At 39.9% G+C, this 22,284-nt stretch overlaps 4 protein-coding genes across 4 annotated transcripts; 1 reads left to right on the forward strand and 3 right to left on the reverse strand.

The window, feature by feature from the left end:
* Positions 1–529: 529 nt before the first annotated feature.
* On the reverse strand, positions 530–3,297 carry rpl37a (ribosomal protein L37a). The gene is made up of 4 exons (XM_022207612.2): positions 3,199–3,297; positions 2,353–2,481; positions 2,145–2,227; positions 530–702 (listed from the first exon to the last, which is right to left on the reverse strand). The coding sequence occupies exons 1-4, from the start codon at positions 3,199–3,201 to the stop codon at positions 639–641; spliced, it is 279 nt and encodes a 92-aa protein (XP_022063304.1). The 5' UTR covers positions 3,202–3,297; the 3' UTR covers positions 530–638.
* Positions 3,298–3,477: 180 nt separating this feature from the next.
* Positions 3,478–6,687, forward strand: cfap410 (cilia and flagella associated protein 410). Its single transcript, XM_022207610.2, has 7 exons — positions 3,478–3,700; positions 3,835–3,853; positions 3,983–4,029; positions 4,140–4,369; positions 5,778–5,928; positions 6,008–6,107; positions 6,219–6,687. Exons 1-7 carry the CDS (start codon positions 3,624–3,626, stop codon positions 6,381–6,383), a joined length of 789 nt encoding a protein of 262 aa, XP_022063302.1. The 5' UTR covers positions 3,478–3,623; the 3' UTR covers positions 6,384–6,687.
* On the reverse strand, positions 6,660–14,103 carry orc2 (origin recognition complex, subunit 2). The gene is made up of 16 exons (XM_022207609.2): positions 14,003–14,103; positions 13,705–13,776; positions 12,454–12,615; positions 11,676–11,762; positions 11,470–11,559; positions 11,352–11,383; positions 11,147–11,204; positions 9,874–10,190; positions 9,673–9,782; positions 9,453–9,585; positions 8,621–8,717; positions 8,393–8,539; positions 8,143–8,314; positions 7,321–7,382; positions 7,104–7,222; positions 6,660–7,012 (listed from the first exon to the last, which is right to left on the reverse strand). The coding sequence occupies exons 2-16, from the start codon at positions 13,772–13,774 to the stop codon at positions 6,929–6,931; spliced, it is 1,740 nt and encodes a 579-aa protein (XP_022063301.1). The 5' UTR covers positions 13,775–13,776; positions 14,003–14,103; the 3' UTR covers positions 6,660–6,928.
* A 1,591-nt stretch (positions 14,104–15,694) lies between these two features.
* On the reverse strand, positions 15,695–21,643 carry zgc:162816 (uncharacterized protein LOC571260 homolog). The gene is made up of 10 exons (XM_022207608.2): positions 21,567–21,643; positions 20,929–21,078; positions 20,696–20,825; positions 20,381–20,531; positions 20,129–20,309; positions 19,068–19,186; positions 18,234–18,360; positions 16,362–16,424; positions 16,176–16,281; positions 15,695–16,101 (listed from the first exon to the last, which is right to left on the reverse strand). Exons 2-10 carry the CDS (start codon positions 21,075–21,077, stop codon positions 16,012–16,014), a joined length of 1,116 nt encoding a protein of 371 aa, XP_022063300.2. The 5' UTR covers position 21,078; positions 21,567–21,643; the 3' UTR covers positions 15,695–16,011.
* Positions 21,644–22,284: the final 641 nt, after the last annotated feature.

Below are 22,284 nucleotides of genomic sequence, written 5' to 3' on the forward strand. Positions count from 1 at the left end.
AGAAACCGTCAGGAGAAACACTCCACTATGCAAAGACACAGTAAACTCTCAGCCAGCTAGACTGCCCTCGATTCAGGATGCATAACAAAAGTATTAAATTGATATCAGCTATTATTGTTGGAAAACAAAGTCTCAATATCAACCCATGATGAACACAGACAGGCAGATTTGATACATCGGGCATAAAGTTCAGTTTTTTTTGAAAATGCTACATAATATGGTTTGCTTTATATGCAAGTTGAAGCAGCTGCTATGTAACTCAATGACTGTGTATTCAGAGAGCACTGTGTTTGATCTGCACCTGCCAGTGAGCCATCATAGGAGTAGACCTGGAGTTAATTCCACTACAGGAGACAGTTTATGTTCACTGCAATTAGGTAGAAAAAAAAAGGCCAAATATGTTGTAAAATATGAAATAACCACAAAATCCCGTACCCCTAACAGCTCTCACTTACAAAGGGTCAGCGAGGTTTTCATTATTGCAACTATGTCACAAAGCAGATGCACAAAGACGACACAAACAAAGAACTCCGCTCCAGACCGCTTTATTGTTGGATGTTGAGGCCATGTCCAGGTCGGTTAACTTAATTAACTAGAAAACAAAGTCCCAAATCCACTAGTGATCTTAGCGCACTAGTTTACTGGTCCTTCAACTCCTTCAGCCTCCTGATTGCGGACTTGACTGTGACAGCGGAAGTTGTGCTGCAAGAGAAGAAAAAAAAAAAGTTTACGATTAATTCTGATGAATACCAAAGGTTCCACAACCACAGGATTCATAGCAGTTTTTGAAGGAGCATGTTTTCTTGAAGAACATGGATTTTTTTTTTTTTGCTTTATTGGTTGTTGGCACAAAAATGAAATGAAGCAATGTGATGTATGACTATTTGTCAAACATGTAATTTAGCATCAACAGACAGCACAACGCTCAGACTGAACTGCCCTCCCTGTAGAATTAAAAGAACTTGTGTTTTTAAAGTGAAAATTGTACCATCTTCTTTGGAAAGGTCAGCTGTCCAAGAAAAATCCAAATAAAATAGTTCCTAAATAACGTGAGGGCAGAATTTACACCATCTCAAACAGTCTTAGCCTAAACACCAGAACACGTTACTCTTTGGTGGAGCCTGGTGTGATGTTATAACTGAATGCACACATTTGCCTGAGATAATCATTCAGTGACTGAGTGGTTAGTTTAAGACACATGGTAAATCTAAGCATTCACAGGCTCTAGTCTGGCAGCGTGACGTTGATTCGTTGGTATTATAAACTTAATATGGCCTGTAACAGAATGGTAAAAGAGTGCTGCATTGGCTGAAATCAATTAGCATTAGAGTGCCAACAACAATATTTCCCGATGGACGGTTAGTTTATTATTTATTGCACCCACTAAGGAGGGTAATCTGACATTAAATTTAAATTACTGTGATTACATCCAAAGCTTTGACAAAAAAAGTGCAAAACAACATGGTACATTAGTAATAGCAAGAAATATGGCTGGTGGTGGTGTCTGCAGATTAAGGCTACAGCCATACTAAAGCACTTTTAAACCGAAAATGTCTCATTTTTGTTACGTTTAGGACTACTGTTCACAGTTCTCCAGCATTATAGGACCCCCAAAACAGACTTGTGGAAAGGATTCTGACCCTGTTTTCGTCAAAATTTTGTTCTAGTCTGGATGGGGGAAAACAAGGAACATTTGGAACTGATCACTCAGAACACCCATCTTTGCCTCAGAATTCTTCCGAATTTATCACGGATCTGTCACAAGACCTTTTGTGTCTTGGCGTCCATTGATTGATGCAACAGATTTCAGACCAAAGCCCTTATTTACCTTGTTGTCTATGCTAGCAGCTGTGGTGCAGATGAATTTTGCTTTTTAAAATCAAGCTACTACTCTCTACATTGCATATGAGGCCAGCTATTAGTCGTTTAAATAGTCATGCGAAATGCAGTTTCAGGCATGTTCGAATGGACGGAGGCTATATCAGAAACAGTGCTAGAATGCTCATCTGTGCTATTTGGATGTAGCCAAAGACACAACCCTCAAACCCAAATTATTTCGATAACTAGATCTAAAACTGCTATTTCAATTTCGGAGGTCACATAAAGCACATGAGAAAACTGGAGGAAAGAGAAAAGGAACCTACTTGTAAGTCCAAGCACCTCCAGCCACTGTCTTCATGCAGGATCCACAGTGCCAGATGCCAACAGCCCTCCTCTTCATCTTGGTCTGTGAATACACATTTAGAGCATTTTAAAAAATTACGAGTCGGCCCCTTGTCCAGGCACAGCATCCTAATATGAGATTTAAAAAAAAAAAAAAAAAGACAACACAGTGTCCAGCTCTGTCCTCACCTTGCCACAGAAAGAGCAGGTGTATTTAGCATGCTGGGAGATTTCAATTTTCTTGACCATCTTCCTCAGCGACGCACCATAACGGGTGCCGTATTTACCAACGATCCCCACCTTCTTGGTGCGCTTGGCCTGTAAGAAGCATGAAAACACAGGAAGAAACAAGTGACTATGAGCAACAATCCTGCATGTGTACAAGCACCAACAATTTATATACAATAGTGGATTAATGCTACTGACCTGACATTGACATACTAACTTTAACACCGTTTCTACAGAGGTAATTAAATGTATTCACATGATTTAGACAATTTACAGCAGCAGTGCGCGTCTGAACATCGCTTTAAGTAGTTATCGCACGTATCGGTAAGCTTAAAAACCTTAAGAACATAGTGATTGAGGTGCCGTTAGTATTGGTGAAACCAGCTAACTAGCACAAGCTTCCTCTCGTCAAGCTAACCACCGTGCTAACTTAAACCAAGTGCGTTAGAAAGAGTAAAACAGACGACTGGCTCAGTTGAGACATGAACTAAGACACTTCATTTCATTTTGGAAGGTCACACTCTAAATGAGTACGAAATTAGGATTAACTGCCGAACAGCCAGTTACAGAAACTAGCCCGTCCGGCTCCTGGGCTCATTGAGTATAGCAATAGTGGCCGCCATTACTGCCCCAATAGGACATGAAAACATCGTTTTTTTCTGTTAATACAATCAACAAAGTAACACAAATAAAGCTCATCTCTGACAAACAACGTCACCGCAAAGCCTCTGGATATGTGATCATATCATTTACAGCGCAGAAACAGATAGATTGCCATGGATTATGAGCGGGACAGGCTAGGCTCACCATCTTTTCAGTGGAGACGTAGGTCCAAAGAGGGAGACCTTAGGGCGCAGGCGCGATTTACTCAGTTGTTCATGTTGCATTTTGGGAGTTTGAGTTTTCTCAGAATTCAGCCACAATACATAAATATATAATTACACGTGAAGTGAAATCGTCAAGTATTGGTTTGTGCGTTTACTGTTACAACGTAGAGGCAAAATAAAAGGACGATCCTTCTGTACATAAAATTATAAAGGAACCAAATTAACTCGTAACTAAGGACGCGTCTGTGGATTCGCGCATGCGTATTGATGTAGTGGACGACAACATCCCTGCTGCTGAGTTGCAATGTTTGTCCAGTTAGCCTGTCATGATGCGACAATAGTCGTTTGTGAATATACAGTTCGTTGAAAATATTCTTTCTTTGCTATTAAGTTCTATGATTTACTATGAAGCTAACACGGAAGCTGGTGCTCGCTAAGGCGAAGGCCTCCGACCTGGAGAGCGTAAAGAAACTGAACTGCTGGTAAGTGCTTTCATATTAGCACAACAGTGGTTCTGCAGGTTTCTGGTTTACCTGATGATGGTGGACAATGAGCAGATACAACTTGTTCTGTGACTCGTGCTGTTGGTAACGTTACATTACCTTTTGTTTTGCAGGGGATGCAACCTGACTGACGTGAGTAGTCAGTTCTTGATGTCATATTTGGGCTGACACTGAATTCTTCATTCATTCTGAAATTTACATCCTTACTTTTCTTCTTTTTAATATTTAAATTTAAGTTGCACGGATTTGTATATCTTTCAGATTTCTATCTTCTCTCAAATGCCCAACATTGAGGTGCTAACACTGAGGTTGGTCTGTTTAACTTAAAGCCACATTAGCTCTGACATGATGCTGTTACACCAACGAGGTGATGATTCACTGTTCCTGGCTGTGACCTCTTCCTTCTCTCCGTCCACAGTGTCAACAGCATCTCGTCTCTGTCTCCTCTGGCTGGCTGTCTGTCTCTGACTGAGTTGTACCTGAGGAGGAACACCATTCCTTCCCTCTCTGAGCTCTCTCACCTGCGTCCGCTGACTCGTCTCAGAGTCCTCTGGTTGGCTGAGAATCCCTGTTGTGGAACTGACTCCAGCCAATATCGGCTCACTGTCCTACGATGTCTGCCTCGCCTTCAGAAACTTGACAACCAAGGTGAGTGTGCGATGCTTTTGCACACCTGAACACTGACAAAGCAGCAAACCTCAGCTGTTGCAGTGCTTAATGCAGCATCTTAATCAGCAGATACAGACAGGTGGCAAGCCAAGGCAAAAACCAGAATCACTGGTAATATAATAACTATATTTATGTAACACCTTCATGAACAGCGTTCACAAAGTACTTTGACAGTTAAAACATGCAACACGGACAATCAAGCAAGATATAGGAGACAAGTCAGAGCAGTCAATTAAAATAAATAGTAAAAATGACAATAAATTAAATGAATAATTAGCTAGATTAGCACTCAAAACAAGGGAACTAGCAAAGTTCAGGTCGACACACTTCATTAGTTTTCCTTTGTCTTGTCTGTAGTTTAGACACATTAAAATTCTCTCCTCCGTTCTCTTAAAAGTTGACTCAAAGTAGGGATAGACTGATTATTGGCCTGGCCAACTATCGTGGCATTTTTCTGATTATCAGTTTTTATTGACCTGCTATGGATAAATTAAATGCACTAATTGAGGTCTGATGTAGTCTCTTCTCTGTCTGTATCGCTCTGTGGTCTCATAAATGTCTCTCAAGCTAAAACTTCAAAAACTTAACAAGCTATTGTTACAAACCAGGGAATTAGGTTCTCTCACAGTGGCTAACGCTACGCTAGCAGCTAAGTTAGAAAGCAGCCACAGATTACTATGAAACAGAGTCTGGAAAACAATAATTAATAATGCTTTAAGATCTGGACCTTTATGGGCAATAAAATGATAGAACAGTAAAAGATTAAGAAAACAGAGACCATCAGGAGACAAGCTGGCCAATCTCAGGTGATTCCACATAAACAGAAGGGACCGTCTTGATTTAATCACTCCTATTTGTAGTTTACATTTTCAGTTACAGTCATCCTTATTAATGAAGAATCCCAGTTATGAATGACAGCTGCTCTGCTCTCACATGCTGTTAAAATATTATATTTGATTGATTGATTGATTGATTTCTTTATTTTCGTGTCATGCACAAAAATGTGCCCAACCCTCATGGGTTTACAAGACACCAATATGCCCGCATTGCAGCAGAATATATCCAAAACATCACAATATCCTGTTACTCAATCCTTAAATAAAATATGTTGCCTTTTATCCCAGGCCTGGCAAATAAATTCATCCTCACATATATAAAACTAATGTATATCGGTTCCAAACACTGACCTTTCTTGATTACCAATAATCAGCATCTGTATCGGGTTGAAAAAAATTATTTTAAAACAAAGTCTATCCCTAACTCAAAGTGCATTTTTGACCTTTGACAGCAGTTGGCAAGATAGTCTCACACAAAAGTTCATATAGAATCTGGAGTGCAGCTTTAGAACAGCTCATGCATGTTTGTGTCCACTGTTTTGTGTGTGCAGTAGTGACAGAGGATGAGATCTCACTGGCTCTCATGGAAGGCGAGGAGGTCACCACACCTCCAGGTAGCAATCAGAACCAGCTTTCCTCCAACGGACTTCCAGACGCAGAGACAGAGAATGACCCGCTGAATTACAACATGGAGGAGACAAAGTAGGTTGTAACATCACCAGAAAGTAGAACAGACACAGACAATCTGCTACAAAACATTTCTCTCACTCTTTGTTTTTAGCAAAATCAGAGAAGAGTTGGGGATGAAGCCTCTCTCTAGAGACAAATTCTCCTCTCCTTCATCTCCATCAACCAGAGAAAACAAACTATCAATGAGAAAGGTAATCTCCCTCTTTTAGCAACATTCTTCCTTCATTCAAAGTGTTGAATTATACTCAAATCTGAAATATTTTATTCCCATCTCACAATGAATGATCTAACTGTATTTTCAGTCACACACTCTTGATGCAGTTCTGCTGCTGCTGAGGGATTTGGATGAAGAGGAGCTTCATATTGTGCACACAGCCACACAGAACAGACTCCAGACGTACACACTCGACTCAGAAACATTCAAAGATTCACAGCAGACGCAGAAAACCGCTGAAATCCAGCACTGATGTTTCCCAGCATGCGCTCAGGGCCAACACCTCACTCCCCTTTACATGTTTAACCCCAAACCTCAGTCTCCATTCATTCTGCTGTCTGTAACCAGCATGAAGTGATTTAACTCCACTATCTCTTTTCCCTTTCTGGTCCAGTTTTCCAATGTGGACGAATACTGAATCTATCCCCTTGCTTTCTTGTTTTTTGTACTTTTTAAATGGCTGCATGCCTTTCTGCCTTGTAAGAACAAAAGAATGTATGTTTTGCTAAATGTAAATCTATTTCTATAATTAAAGAGAATAAGCAGCAATAAATTTATTCAAGTGTTGCTTCTAATTACAAAGCTGTAAATATGAATACTTCAAAACACAATGTGAATATCACAGTGCTTATGGGGCATTTAGGACAAATCTTACTAGTAATTTAATTTAAACCACTAATTTAAGCGGTGCAGAGCCTACAGGCTGGATTCAACCCATATGGTGATCAGATGGAACAGCCTGATTCAGATAAAGTCTCTGCTGGAAAAGAGAGTTCATAAGTCTGAAGTTTTGTCTCGTCAGTCTCCCTCCTCGTTCTCCAGGAAGTCCATCAACGTGCTCGCATCCACGGCGACGAGCAGGTACTCCACTCCATCTGCACCCTGGAGCATGGTGTGAATAGAGTACATGTAAGTGACATACATGAGAGTTAGGAATGACAGCTGAGACTTCTGAAATGAAACACAGGTCCACCTTGCGTGTCCGTATCAGTTTGTGGTCTCTGAACTCGGTCAGCTGCGTCCTCAGTGTGAGGTCAGAGTTCACCAAGAAGGCCTCTCGACAGCGCTGGTAGAAATCCTGGAAGGACAGTCCTGCACAGCACACAGCTCAAAGAGTTAGCAGAACTGTACTGTACTAAAGCGACCAGGAACATTTGTAACACAGCATTGAGTGTTAAATGTGTGCACACCTGTATATGAAGGATTGTCTTTGTTCTCCAGCTGGAATTTTACCAGCAGTTTGAAGATTCCTCTGCAAAAACAAAAGATGCACAGTTGTTAAGAGGAAGTTACAGACTCGTACAGCTTTGGCCCTTTTCGTCCTTTGGGTGATCCGATTACAGCTCTAAGTACGTTATTTGTGATCGGATCTCACTTCTCCACTGTACCTGCAAATATACACTTACCTCACATAGAACAAACACCAACAATCTGCCTGTGTCTAATTTAGCAAACCCACATCAGCCTGTACTTGTCCTGCACAGCTCAATACCAGAGCCAAACTCTTCGTGCTTTCGTTGCGTTCACAACGGTAAACGTGACGTTAATTTTGTAATCCACCAAAATCTGCCAGTACATCCATGTGCAGCCCAATATTTCTGACTGAGTGGAATGTCGGCACTGAGTGGGCCGACTGGGCATGTATCAAGAAAACAAGTGGAGCTTAAAACAAATGTTTGGAATGAGGAGAGACACTAGGAGGTGATGCTCTGCCATCCGCACCTTAAGAATTAATCACTGCAAGATTTGTAATTGAAGCAGACTTTGGAGCTCCACCTATGGAGCCCAAAACCACAATAGATGAAGCGACTTTAACAAACACAAGTCCCTGTTTGTCTGACGTGCTAAACAAAAAATCCACTGAGATTTCCAATAAATTTAACCCTTTAAGAAAAAGATAATCAACTCGTGATCATGAGCACAAAGTCATAATCAAATCAAACATAAGATGGACGCTAATGCCAGGTGTGATCAGGGTTTTCCAGCTAATTATAATGAGGTGTAAGCGGTACCTTGCGTTGGGTGTCAAACTGCGGAGCACATGCGTGAGCGAGGACAGAGCGAGGGCGCCGGTCTGCTGCACCAGGAGAGAGTTTTCGTACGACGTCTCCTCGGCATAGTGTTGGAATGTGACACACTCCCACCACAGCCAGTTGAACTGACTCTGCTTAAACTGGTCCCACACTGGAAACACACAGAAAGCATTCAGCTACGAGGACACACGTCAGTACAATAAACACTTCAGTACAAACGGGCACCCACCCATTGGAGCGTTGATGTGGTCTAAAGAAGCCACCAGGTGCAGATTGGGGAGGGATGCCAGCTGCCCCAGTGCACTCTGGGTCTTCTCTCCTCGCAGCATCGGTCCGTCGATATTATGGATGAGCAGGTACACGTGGAGATCTGGACCTGTGAGGATGCAGCATGGATGTAAAACACACAGAATTTAAACAAAAACTCGTGACAGAGACGGCTCATAGGAGGGCTTACTGTCTTTAAGGGTCTGAGCAATGAACTGGATCTGGTCAGAGGGTGTCCGGAAGCTTCCCTGGTGCTCGAGAACCTCACATGTCAGCGCATTTAATATCTGCAATACAAGCAAAGTGTGTTCATGGATAAACACAGACCCAAAAAAAAAAAGACACTCTTTCCAAAATTTGGCTGTTGCATTAGTGAAGGTGTGCCATCTTCAATCAGTCTCCACTCTTGCTGCTTTTGGACACAGCTGTTTTTTCTGGTTGAAGCTGTTTAACCCTCCTGTTGTCTTCATTTACGGGCACCAAAAAATATTGTTTCCTTGTCTGAAAAAAAATCCAAAAATTCAGCAAAAAAAAATCCCCAAATCTCTGAAAATTTGCTAAACTTTCAGGAAGAAAATTCCGATAATTCCTTTAAAGTTTCCCTTGAAAGTTTTATTTTAAAAAAAATCCCTCAAATTTGGCAAGAAAATTCTTGTAAATATTTTCAAAAAATGAGTAAAAATCTTCCCAAAAAATCCTAAAAATATCTAAAGTGATTCCATGTATAGCAGTAAAACTTCTAATATTTTCTTTAAGGACATTAAAAAAAAAAACAACCAAAATCCAGGGAATTTCGCTGTCTTGGTTGATTTTTTTGTGAATGTTCTTAAGAAACATTTTTATCATTTCTTTTTTCCCACCAAAAAATGTTCAAAGATTTCCCAAAAATGTTGAAAATGTGGACATCAGAAGTCTCACTGTGAAAATATATATTTCTTCCACATTTTCAAACTTTAAAACAGGTCAGTTTTGACCCACAGAACGACACGAGGGTTAAATAAATAAAGCATTCGGGTACTTACAGATTTCAGAGTAATAGAAGGGAAAAATCCATTGACCACCAGGTGAATTTCTTGAGATAAATGAGACACGCGGAAGTCCTCCAGCAGAGCTTTTTTGCTGCCCAAACCGTAGACCAGAACACTAAATCCCAACCTAAACGCACACAACCACATATTTATTATCATGTACGAACGCTTAAACACTAATTAAATATAAGCAGTTAAGTGCAGCTACACTCACTGTAACTGTAACATCCATTTGCTAAAGTGCTTTCGGTGTTTGTTGTGCAGCTGCTGGATCTCTTTTGAGTAGCAGGACGGTTTTCCCTCTAAGAGCCGCACCAACGTCTCCTAGAACAACAAAACGTAGACCAGTTCAACCACATCTATGAGCAAAAGCAGCTCATTAACGACATTACAGAAGCAGAGGCTATAAACTCACCCTGTCGAGTTTAGGAGTGTGTAAACGCTCAAGCGTACGATCTGATGTCAAGACCTTTGAGCTGCCGTGAGCTTCAAAATACTCCTCGATCATGGTGGGCTGGTTCACAGGTTCAGGCGTGTTCTTGCTCCTCTTGGCTGGAGTCTTGTAGAGAGCTGCAGATAGACCTTTCTTGGGAGTTCTTGGGTTCTTCAGGTTCTCCTCGTTTTCTTCTTTTATTATTTTCTGTTCTCCCTCCAGACCCTCTTCATCATCCTCCTCCTCCCCGGAGTCAGACGGCGACAGATCGCTGTCACTGTCTGATCGGAGACTCGGAGCTGAAGATGTCAGACGTGTTCAGATTAGGAGGGGAAATCACAGAGGAACTCAAGTATGATACAATCACATGATGATAATGATGATATCACAATACAGCATTCTGTGGTACTCAGTACATTCTGCAATCATTTTAGACACTTTCAGATATCTGTAACTAATGACGAAGAAGAAAAACCAACAATATTTACACAATTTTTCTAATTTGGCTCCACAAGTCATGAAGTATTGACTCAGTTAAGTCAAACTGGTTGTGGAAATCTGTTTAATGTGGTGTAAAAATGTTGATAATTAGCATCATGTGCTGTTAATGCATCACATGAGCGTGTGATACACATAGACTGTATATAGAGATGGACGTAGCATCTGGCTCCAGAATTGAAGCCAACCCAGAAGAGTCAAAAACTTGCAATATCCCGCCGTCCGCTAGGGTTGGCTCCAAAAAGCTTTTGCTCCATAGACCCCAATTCATTTTTGGAAAAAATAAAATTTGATAGACTGATTTTCTACAGCTCAGGATTTTTTTCCTGTTAGTTTTCATGGTCAAACTGAGAGATCAGGTGGCCGATCTTAAAATAAATCAATACTGAATTTTAAATAAATCGTTAAAGTTGGCGGAGCCAGGGGGCGTGGCTATACTTGATAGACAGCAACAGAAGCCTCTGCGGTAAAATGTGGGCGGGATAAGAGAGTCCTCAGCCAATCCTGCCCCGAGTTGCTCTCCGCTCCAGCCTGTTTGATGACGCTTTTTACGTCACTGGCTCTAAAAAATCCAAAAGTACGACCAGGAAGTAGCAAAATCAGGGCTTCATTTTCTCGGTGTTGAAACCAACGGGTGACGTCACGGTTAGTTCACGCCTGGTGATACAATGTACTGCTAGTTTAGATTAAAGCTAATGTCTAATTTAGGCATTGTACCCACTGTTAAGCTGCTTTAATTATGACACATTGCACTTACTTGTCAATCTCTTCCTGAGTCTGTGTGGTGTTGTGGAGACAAACTGGACCTTCTTCCCCTGTCATTTACAAAAAAAAGCAGAGGTAAGATTGAGAAAAGTCAGATCTTTCTCTATGTGGTGATACAGCAGAGACAAAAAAAAAACGCAGTTTAATAAAAACCACCAATGATGTTATTAGACATTAACGGGTTTCTGTGGTCTCACCCTCTGTGGCGTCCTGCTTCCACCTCTCTGGTCTGGAAGGACAGAAAAAACAACTGCGTGAAAACGGAAACAGAGCGTAACGGATAAACAAAATGCAGAGAGGGTTTGCTGCACTCACTGCGGCCTGGTCGGGTGGGAGTGCACGGCTCGGCGTTTGTGGTCGTGCTGAAGGTCACGCTTTTTCCAGGGGTCCGGGCCAACTCAGTTGCTGTGCACAGAAACACCATCACAAAGTAAATGAATAATCATCTGATAAATTTGACAAAAAATACGCAATGCAAGAAAGTCTGTGCATCTACAAGAGAAGAGACTGGAGGCTCTCACCAGTCTGAGCCATGCTGCGGCCACGCTTGACTTTCTGAAACGTGAAGATGGAGGATCCAGCCACTCTTGATAAGTCATCGTCATCTTCTGTAAAGCCAAGAAAATGACTTGACTGAGGTGTAGCTGCTCGCAATCATCATTTTTAGATTATTAGTAGCACAAAATGACACGGCCATGTGCAATAATATGATGTTAAAATATACTCAGTTGATTCTAATTGGTCTAAACAGCATAGTCAAGTCACTATTATTTAAATAGCACATTAAAAACAACAGTCAAAGTGGTGTTTTTTTTGTTGTTGTTGTTTGTTTTACAGAGAAACAGGATTAATGGTACAGATTTACCCGAAAAGTTTAAATATTATGGTTATGGCCTTATAGTATTCTTTCTTATACAAAATTGCTTAACTGTTTAAAAAAGAAGATGTTAGTGCCCTTCAATAATATACATGGGAACAGCAGCAAAATCAAACATTCCCCTTTGAGCACACAACTGGTTTGCTGCGATTAAACATAATTGAACAGTAGAAACAAACAACTACAGCCTCCGCATTCATCTTAAAGTTGCATCAGTCAAACATTTGCACCTTTATAAACATTTTTACAGGTCTGCTGTATTAGACTGATTCTGTTTTAGCTCACTCTAAGTCAACTAAATGTATTGTTTCGCATTAGTTAGGGGTTCTCACAGTGATAAAGTTCAATAAAAAACAGCCTATTTGAAAAACTGGACTGGCTGATCTGCCAAGAAGAATCTCATAAAGTTCACCTTCACTCACCTTCTCCATTGACGGTTCCTAAAGCCTGGATGTAATTCTGCTCATCAAGGACTCCATTTTCATCTCCGTCCTGCTCGGTGTCCTCTCTGGCTCCCCGTCGAGCAGCTGGACTCTTAAACTTCACCATCCTCTGAGCAGAGCTGCTGCTGCTGCTCTGCACAGCTTCACGTTAGAACACAAAGAGTTAACTATTATGTGAAAAGTGATCGTCAGCACACGCAAAAAAAAAAAAAAGCATTTATCCTCTTGTACCTGCATTATTTAATCTGCTGTGTTTCACATTAGTCAATCCAGTCATTTTTACCAGTGGAAGTTGCTTTAAAAGACCAGTTCAACTCATTTATTGCAGTTTTCCACTGGCCAAAAATGACCAAAGCGCTTCCATTTTCACTGAAATGTTAAAAATGGCTGGATTTCATACACAAGGGTTATATATTTTAAAGATTATAACTCAATGGATAATTGAACAAGTAATTGTTTGTATATTTTGTACATAAAACTCACCTATAAATCATTTTAATTACAGTTTAAACAAGGACATGAGACAGACCAAACACATACAGCCTAAACATCAATAACAATATTGTAACACTGCCTATGTTCTAGGGCTGCAACTAATATTTTCTTGATGAACAGAACAGAGAATTATGTAAAATCTCTGCTTGTCAATGGCCAAGACGAAGTTCTAAAATGTTTTGTTTTGTCCACTAGATTAGATTAGATTCAGCTCTTTACATTGTCACTACACATGTACAAGTACAGGGAATGAAATGCAGTTTGGCATCAAACCAGAAGTGCAATAAGATTCACAGATTGTGAATGAGATTTGATATATTATAACCATGAAACACGAATGATTTGTTATAAACATAATTCACAGAATATTGAGACGTTAAATATTTAAAGACTGTAATCTACAGTTGGAGGTACAATGAACATACTATGTGAACATGAATGGCTATAGACAAAACACACAGATTATAAGGATACTATAAATACCCAAAGACAATCTGCTAACTATCATAGAGGGGTAAAGAAACTAGAAAATACTGACGTTTAATAAATAATAAGTTGGAGACATTTACATTTATTTGGTTGTAGTTATGCAGCTACAAAACAAACATTTGTACTTAACACAGACATAAAGTTCTGTCTGTTTGCATGTAAAGTCCACATAAACCCTGCTGTTAGAGAGACAGAGACACATGCTCATCAGCTAGCACATTTCATCCTTTACTGAAATGTCTGTACCTTCCTGTTTGTCCACGATGTGCTCCAGAACATCTCCATCCCCGACGAACTTCACCTCCAGCACACTCATGACTGAAGATATAAACACAGCAAACAGTGTGACAGCAACTCTGCTAACTACGACACAAACTCAGCTGTTTCTGATGCTAATACTTCATGTTTGTATTCAGCTTGGCTTTAGTTAATGCAAGCTGACAGTGTAGACAGAAAAGCCCCGTGGACAGTCAGCAGAAACAGTCTGAAAGCCGGAAAGAAAAGTGGAAAACAAACAAACTGCGTCTAAACTGAAGTAACTTACTTGATAATGTCAGCGGCGTCTGCAGAAAATGTAAATAAACGCTCACAAACTGAGAGCTCAGCAGAGTGGTTCTGTGTAGAGTTTCCGCGCCATCCTGCTGAAGTTTTTAAACCACGTGACGAGGGAAAGGTCAGACGGCAGCCAATCATAACGCTGCTTTCAGGACAACTACATTTCCCAAGATGCACCTCACACCACAGTTCGAAACTGGTAGAAATCACAGCCGACAAACCTGAAGTTTTTTTTAAGCATTAATATGGTTTAATAAAAACAACAAAAAACAACAACAACAAGAACAGTGGTGGCACTTCACTCTGTTATATTTTGATAAATTATATAATAATAACAACAATAATAATATTAGTTATTATTATTATCAATATTGTTATTTTCATCATCGTCATTCTAATGACTTTTTCTAATAAATCTGCAGTCACTGCTGGCATCTTGCACTTTTACAGTTTCATTTATCCCACTTTATGTTGCCGTCATCTATGGTGTAATAATCATGTATTTATTCATTTTCATTCTTCATTCTTGTATATATTGTACATATTAATGTTATTGTTATTATTAGTAGTAGTATACATATGTTTAGTGCTGCTGTGAAAGATGTTGGTGCTGTAACAATGGAAATTTCCCCTGGCACGGGAGCAATAAAGGATTATCTTATCTTGTCTTAAATGTAATATATTGTTATGACCAGGGCACCTACGAAAGCTGGTGAAATAAATAATATTGCAGTGTCTTAACTTTAAAATTAGGTACATCTGTATATTAAATAACATTGTAGGGTTCTATTCACAATATTTAATCAGATAAATAAAAATAACTGTAACATTTAAGTTGACCAAGTGAATCTGTACAATATATAATACACTGACAGTCATTAAAAACTTTGAGACCATATTTTTCAACATAATTTTATTTTGAAGCCCGAAACTGGATTTTCTTCATATGAATCATTTGTTTAGCATATTGGCATACAGAAACAAAAATCTAAAGTTTCAAGAATGATTTCAAAATAAAGAATTTCACAAAAGAAAACGGCACCTGCCAGACACAAAGTCACAACAGTCAATACAGAGTATGGCCTCCATTTGCTTCGATGCAGGCAGCAATCCGTCGGCGCATGCTTTGGACCAGGCTTCTGACTGTGGGTTGGGAACAGCCCATACACCTGGATACATCACTGTAGCTCAAACCAGCCTCCACCATACCCAGTGCCCGGAGACGTTGTTCATGTGATAGACGCGGCATGATGCTGTTCACTGGACTAACAATGGTGGCCTTTTTTGGGCCTTTAAAACCCATTCTCAAATTGTGCAGATACTCACTGAGTATTGCTTGGTGTGTATTTGGTTCACTTTTGCAAAGTGACCAACCCATGTGCAATGAATCATGACAAAATGACAACTCGTCATTATCTCAACTACCAGGGCACTAGATCATCAGTAAATCCACAATGAATAATTACAACCCCCCTACAAGTAGAATTCTGCGTACATTTCTACCTCAAAGTTTCTATTGACTGTCAGTATATTTTAGGGTCTTAACCTTGTTTTATAATTGTAGATCTACAGCAGTCACCTTGTATTTGTAGCTGATGTAATTTTCAGTCTACTGATTCCCGTTTAAATTCACAGTGAAAATTCGGCAAGATGAAACTAATGAGACGATGAAGACACAATGTAGTGCTGAGGGTTCATTTATTTGAAAGCTTAAAAGCTTTCTCTTTTGTTCTACATTTAATTTCTCCCTTAAGGCTAGCTAAAAAAAAAAACAAAAAAAACAAGTGGTATTGAAATAAGGTAAGTATACATAATTTGAAATGTTATTCATGGGTTTCTTTTGCCCAACAGGGACAAAGACGAGGAGCGGTAAAGTAAATATTCTTCAACCGTAGTTTTACACAACTTTAACTACAGATTTTCATGATTTGCTTCCTCCTCTACTGTTTATTTCTTCTAACAAACTCAAGAACAAGTGAGCAGCTGTTGGATGGTTGATCACCATCCACGAGTGGGCGTCCACTTCCCCACCAGACGACCTCCAGAGTGCACGTGATACACAGGATGCATCGCAGCTGCTGCACACGACTGCAAAAGTCAAGACAGAGAAAATAAGACAAGAGAACAGAGATAAAACCGATACCACGTTGAACTGTACTTACATGGTAGGGGATCAGAGTAAGCAGAGAGCCCAGAGGGTATCTGCTGTAGTCCAGCTGTCCTGACATGGGCTCCACGCGTCCATGTTCCTGAGTCACAGACACCAACCTGAAGGGAAACATCTCATCAGGACTTCAGTCACATTTCAGCTCAGTAGTGAGATTAGAGAAAAGAGCAGAGAGCTGTACTTGAGGTTTGGATGTCCTTCGATCACGGCGTATCCAGTGGGAAGTTTTCCAGCTCCGTCCAAACTGAGAGGGACGAAAAACAGCAGGAGGATGATCAAGTCAGAGCCAAAGTTAAGTCATACACACGTGGACAAAATTGTTGGTACCCCTCAGTTAAAGAAGGAAAAACCCACAATTCTCACTGAAATCACTTGAAACTCACAAAAGTAACAATAAATAAAAATTTATTGAAAATTAAATAATCAAAATCAGCCATCACTTTTGAATTGTTGATTAACATAATTATTTAAAAAAAACAAACTAATGAAATAGGGCTGGACAAAAATGATGGTACCCATAACTTAATATTTTGTTGCACAACCTTTTGAGGCAATCACTGCAATTAAACGATTTCTGTATTTGTCAATGAGCGTTCTGCAGCTGTCAACAGGTATTTTGGCCCACTCCTCATGAGCAAACAGCTCCAGTTGTCTCAGGTTTGATGGGTGTCTTCTCCAAATGGCATGTTTCAGCTCCTTCCACATATGTTCAATGGGATTCAGATCTGGGCTCATAGAAGGCCACTTTAGAATAGTCCAACGCTTTTCTCTCAGCCATTCTTGGGTGTTTTTGGCTGTGTGTTTTGGATCGTTGTCCTGTTGGAAGACCCATGACCTGCGACTGAGACCAAGCTTTCTGACACTAGGCAGCACATTTCTCTCCAGAATGCCTTGATAGTCTTCAGATTTCATCGTACCTTGCACACTTTCAAGACACCCTGTGCCAGATGCAGCAAAGCAGCCCCAAAACATTACTGAGCCTCCTCCATGTTTCACCGTAGGGACAGTGTTCTTTTCTTCGTATGCTTGGTTTTTGAGTCTATGAACATAGAGTTGATGTGCCTTACCAAAAAGCTCCAGTTTGGTCTCATCTGTCCAAAGGACATTCTCCCAGAAGCTTTGTGGCTTGTCAACATGCATTTTTGCAAATTCCAGTCTCGCTTTTTTATGAGTTTTTTTCAGCAGTGGTGTCCTCCTTGGTCGTCTCCCATGAAGTCCACTTTGGCTCAAACAACGACGAATGGTGCGATCTGACACTGATGTACCTTGGCCTTGGAGTTCACCTTTAATTTCTTTGGAGGTTGCTCTGGGCTCTTTGGATACAATTCCAACGATCCGTCTCTTCAATTTGTCATCAATTTTCCTCTTGCGGCCACGTCCAGGGAGGTTGGCTACTGTCCCGTGGGTCTTGAACTTCTGAATAATATGAGCCACTGTTGTCACAGGAACTTCAAGCTGTTTAGAGATGGTCTTATAGCCTTTACCTTTAACATGTTTGTCTATAATTTTTTCGGATGTCCTGGGACAATTCTCTCCTTCGCTTTCTGTTGTCCATGTTCAGTGTGGTACACACCTTTTCACCAAACAGCAGGGTGACTACTTGTCTCCCTTTAAATAGGCAGACTGACTGATTATGAGTTTGGAAACACCTGTGATGTCAATTAAATGACACACCTGAGTTAATCATGTCACTCTGGTCAAATAGTTTTCAATCTTTTATAGAGGTACCATCATTTTTGTCCAGGCCTGTTTCATTAGTTTGTTTTTTAAATAATTATGTTAATCAACAATTCAAAAGTAATGGCTGTTTTTGATTATTTAATTTTCAATAAATTTTTATTTATTGTTACTTTTGTGAGTTTCAAGTGATTTCAGTGAGAATTGTGGGTTTTTCCTTCTTTAACTGAGGGGTACCAACAATTTTGTCCACGTGTGTATGGCTGTAGCAGCGCGGAGCTAACAGTAACATAACAGCGAGTTAAAAATTGATGTTGGTATGGATTCAGCTGATTTACACGAGTTCTGCACATAAAAACAACAGTGATGAAGGCACCTGATTCCAGTCCAGCCACAGTCGATCAGCAGCTGGTTCCTGTGCGGACAGTGACCGATGACTCTGGTCAAAACTCTCACAGCCACGTCCTCCAGAGAGCATGAGCCGATCGTAGACTGCTGCACATCTAAAACACAATAAAAATAAATTCAAAAAAAACATTTTATATTTAAAGGCCCATCTAGGGACAAGAGTTGGAAACTAGCATTTGCTATAAACTCTCTGTGCAGCACATCAGATTCATGCTAAGTAATGGAACTATGTTAAACTGCATCAACCCTATCAAATAAATAAATTCAATTCAATTACTATTCCTTTAATTTGTTTGTGAAGATAGTCATTCGAACAGATACTACTGCTGTTGTATTCAAGATCAAAAAGATACTCTAGATTTTCCAGCTGACCTTTTCTTGGCTTCAGACAAAGAGGATTCTGGGTAGTATTTCAAACCCTGTCAGGACCACAAGTCAGGGAATATCACAAAACAACCTGTGAAATGTCTGATTTATTGTTGATTTCATTAATGTGATTGTGGATTCTCAATAGCTAAATGTTTGTATCCAACTCTTAAAGAAATATCTTCATTTTTCACCCAAATATTAGCTCCCTAAGTATAAACTGAATGTTTCAGGGGGTTTGTTTCAATGATGCAGCAGTTTGCAAGCTCCACATTTTATTGTGAGCGTCACATGCAGTCCTCTGACCTCTACAGGATAAAGTGAGTGATGGATAAACGATGTCATGCACTGTGGGGCTGGTTTGGTCCTGACCTGGTCTCAGTTTAGGTGGTCTTGAATACAACACCAACAGACACGTCTCTGTATATTCACACACCGTAGAAGACGTAGTTCCCAGGATGCACCTCGCTCAGCTGGGCCATGTCTTTGACTGGATGACTGCAGGACGGAGTGGAGCCGATGCTGGACTTACAGCTGATGCCAACAGCCTTCAGTCTACCACGAAAACCCAAAGAAAGGTACAGATTGATTCTTCAGAAAGACATTTCATTAAACATACTCTCACTAGAGCTAACTTATTTACTTGTAAGAACACAGAGGCCTGATAATGGGATAGACACTAATAAATCAGCACAACTTAACCCTGCATAACTGGATTATATTTGTCTAACAGGTTCCAATAGATCTCTAAAAACACAAAGTAACAGCAGTTGATTTGTAAATCACACAAATTGATAAACTAGAAAATTCTGAGGTTTTACACAGGAGGGGAGTTTGGAGGTTGGTAGATTAAACAGGGTTGTGTTCTTTTTTCTTTTTTAATACAATGAAATTATGTTAAAAGTAATCTTGGAAGGAACTGCTAAGCTCTGATTTTTCCATAATGAATTGATTTTGCCGAAAAAGACAAAACACACAATATTCAAAGCTAAAGATGAATTTGGCTGACAGCATCCTGTTTTTTAATAGATGTTGGAATAATACATCTTGAATTTTATATTATACAGTGGTGGAAAAACGTTTTCAGAAATTTTACACAATCTCAAATGTTATCAGAAAATATTTGTGGATTTTTTTTTTGTTTCAAAAAGTGTGGCTGCATTAGACACAAACAGAACAGAAACAAAGTAGAAATTATATGTTTTTTGTTTAAAATAAAAATTAACAAAACGGAATTCTACCAAAATGACCCAATACTCAAAATTTCATATTTTTTATGGAACCAATCAATTTGAAGTTTTTAATGGCTTTTTAAAATAATTTGTTTATTAATGTGGCTGTGATTGTACTAAAAGAAATTGCACTTGAAGACCTAAGAGTGATTCTTAATGCGATAGGTCATAAATATACGGGGTGTCCGAAAACTTTTCTCCACCACTGTATGTTATATTCTATGACTGTGTTGTGAAAATCTGATATTTTTTGTTGACTTCCTACTTTTCCATGAACTGCAGCGTTAAATCAGTGGTTTCCTGGGCGACAGCGTGGATTTGCTCCACTCCCCTGCAGCCGTAGGTGTTTCCACAGTGGGCATAAACACCTGTCAACTCCACTCCCTCCGTCTTAGCGATGTCTTGAGCCAGTCTGAGCGCCCCGGGCTCCGAGTGCAGGACGCCAGCTGTAGCAGAAACCAAACACGTAATCTGTGGGTGCTCGGGAGCTCGAGCTGCGGATTCCCTGCATGTTTACCTCTTCCGTTTCCGCAGTCCAGTTTCATCCAGACGTGCCACTGCCGGCCGTCTCTCAACGGCCTCTTTCTGAGCAGCTCCAAAGCATCGGGATGATCCAGTAGAACCTGGAAGAGATCCAGTCTCTCTGACAGAGCTGCACAACGCTCCACCTAAACACACATACATCAATGATGAGTATTTCAGTCATTTACTAGTTGAATTGTTTAGTTTAACTGCTTCACATTTCCATCGCACATTCTTGTAACATGAAGTATTTAATAAACACTAATTCTCGTACAATAGACAAGAAGGCTTCAGTGTGAGCTCAGAGAACCTTATCAAAGGGAAGAGAATATGCATAGAGGATGTCATCAAACCCGTGGTCGGCATAGAAACAGGCCTCTGCCAGTGTAGAAACCACAATGCACCTCCGTGACCCGCCCGTCATGATGTCAGCACACTCACTAGACACGAGGACACACAGACCTTATCAGTATGGCGTACATGCATGGCCTCTATGTGTATGTGTTTGTGTCTGTGTGTGTGTGAGACAGTGTGTGTCCGTACAGGGTTTTGTGGGTCTTCATGTGGGGGCGAAGCTGGACTCCCAGTTTCTGGGTAGCGGGTCGATCATCTTCTGGGCGTTGATCTTCACTTTGTCCACGTCCAGCACCAGAGCAGGTGTGCACAGGGGCCGAGATGGGCTCCCCCTCCATACTGAACACACACACACACACACACACACACAGATTTCTCATGCAATTAATTCTTATGGCATGACTGGTTCAACTCACACTAACTCAACCACAACAGTATTCGTATGATGAAATTCATATAAATGTCTTGATAAATGCACAAATCAACTCGCATATCAATACTTTTTTTTTTTTTTTTTTGCAATTGAGAGTTTGCATTAACTCAGGTTGTGCAATATACAGACCTTTGAACTTTGAAGAAAAAACTCAAGTTACTTTAAACTTTACACTGTGCCCTTCTTTTATTGAAGCCACATTTAGTTAATAAGCCTAAAAAACAACACTGATATTTTTCCTCTGTTTATTTTACATTTAACAGACCATCCAGTGATGTTATTCTGGGATAAAACAACGGATTTAACTGTGCTATCAATGCAAACGGTAGCGGTAAACAGCAATACCACAAAACGCGGCAGAAGAAGACAAAGAAGAACATAAACCAAGACTTGCCTTCTGCAGACAACTTCGGATGTATTTGTTTTTAGTCGTATCTCAATGGAAGTTGTGATCACATTACTACGGTTGGCCGTAAGCGGTCAAAACATAATCACCGCGGATGTGTTAAAGAGACAAAACCAGCCATCTGGCAAGTGCAAAAGAAATTATTCACATATTTCTTTATCGTATTTAATTCATGACTTTCCTGTTTCCCCACAAGAACCCCAGCTGGTTTGCAGACTTATTTATCTATATTTATATCCATTTATTTATGCAGCAAAGCTATGAAATGCATCAGTTTGTGTAGATACCTTCCTCTTGTTGTTTCTGTCTCATATTATCAGTTCATTTTCTACACTCCCTTCATCCTGCACGTGTAAATTCTACTAAAACCTTTCATTTCTACTTAAATATAAATCTGTTGCAGTACCAATAACTTCCTGCTCATTGATTAATCCTGTGCATTACTGTTACTCATTTTCAGTGGAATCAGATTTTCTATATGTTGAAGAATCCTTGAAAAGAAGAGGACTGTTAAGAAGAAATAGTTGTTTGACTATTTAGTTTTTGTTAAATTACATATTTTGTCCAGAAAATGTACAGAAAATGTTGAGAGTAAAAAAATAACTATACAAAAATGTTGAAATTTTTACAAGTAATAAGTCATTCTTTTACAATATGTGATGTTTTTTTGCTTTAAATAGAAGCAATTTGCAGTTTTTGTAATATG

Source organism: Acanthochromis polyacanthus, chromosome 9, assembly GCF_021347895.1.
Source record: "Acanthochromis polyacanthus isolate Apoly-LR-REF ecotype Palm Island chromosome 9, KAUST_Apoly_ChrSc, whole genome shotgun sequence".
NCBI lineage: Eukaryota > Metazoa > Chordata > Actinopteri > Pomacentridae > Acanthochromis > Acanthochromis polyacanthus.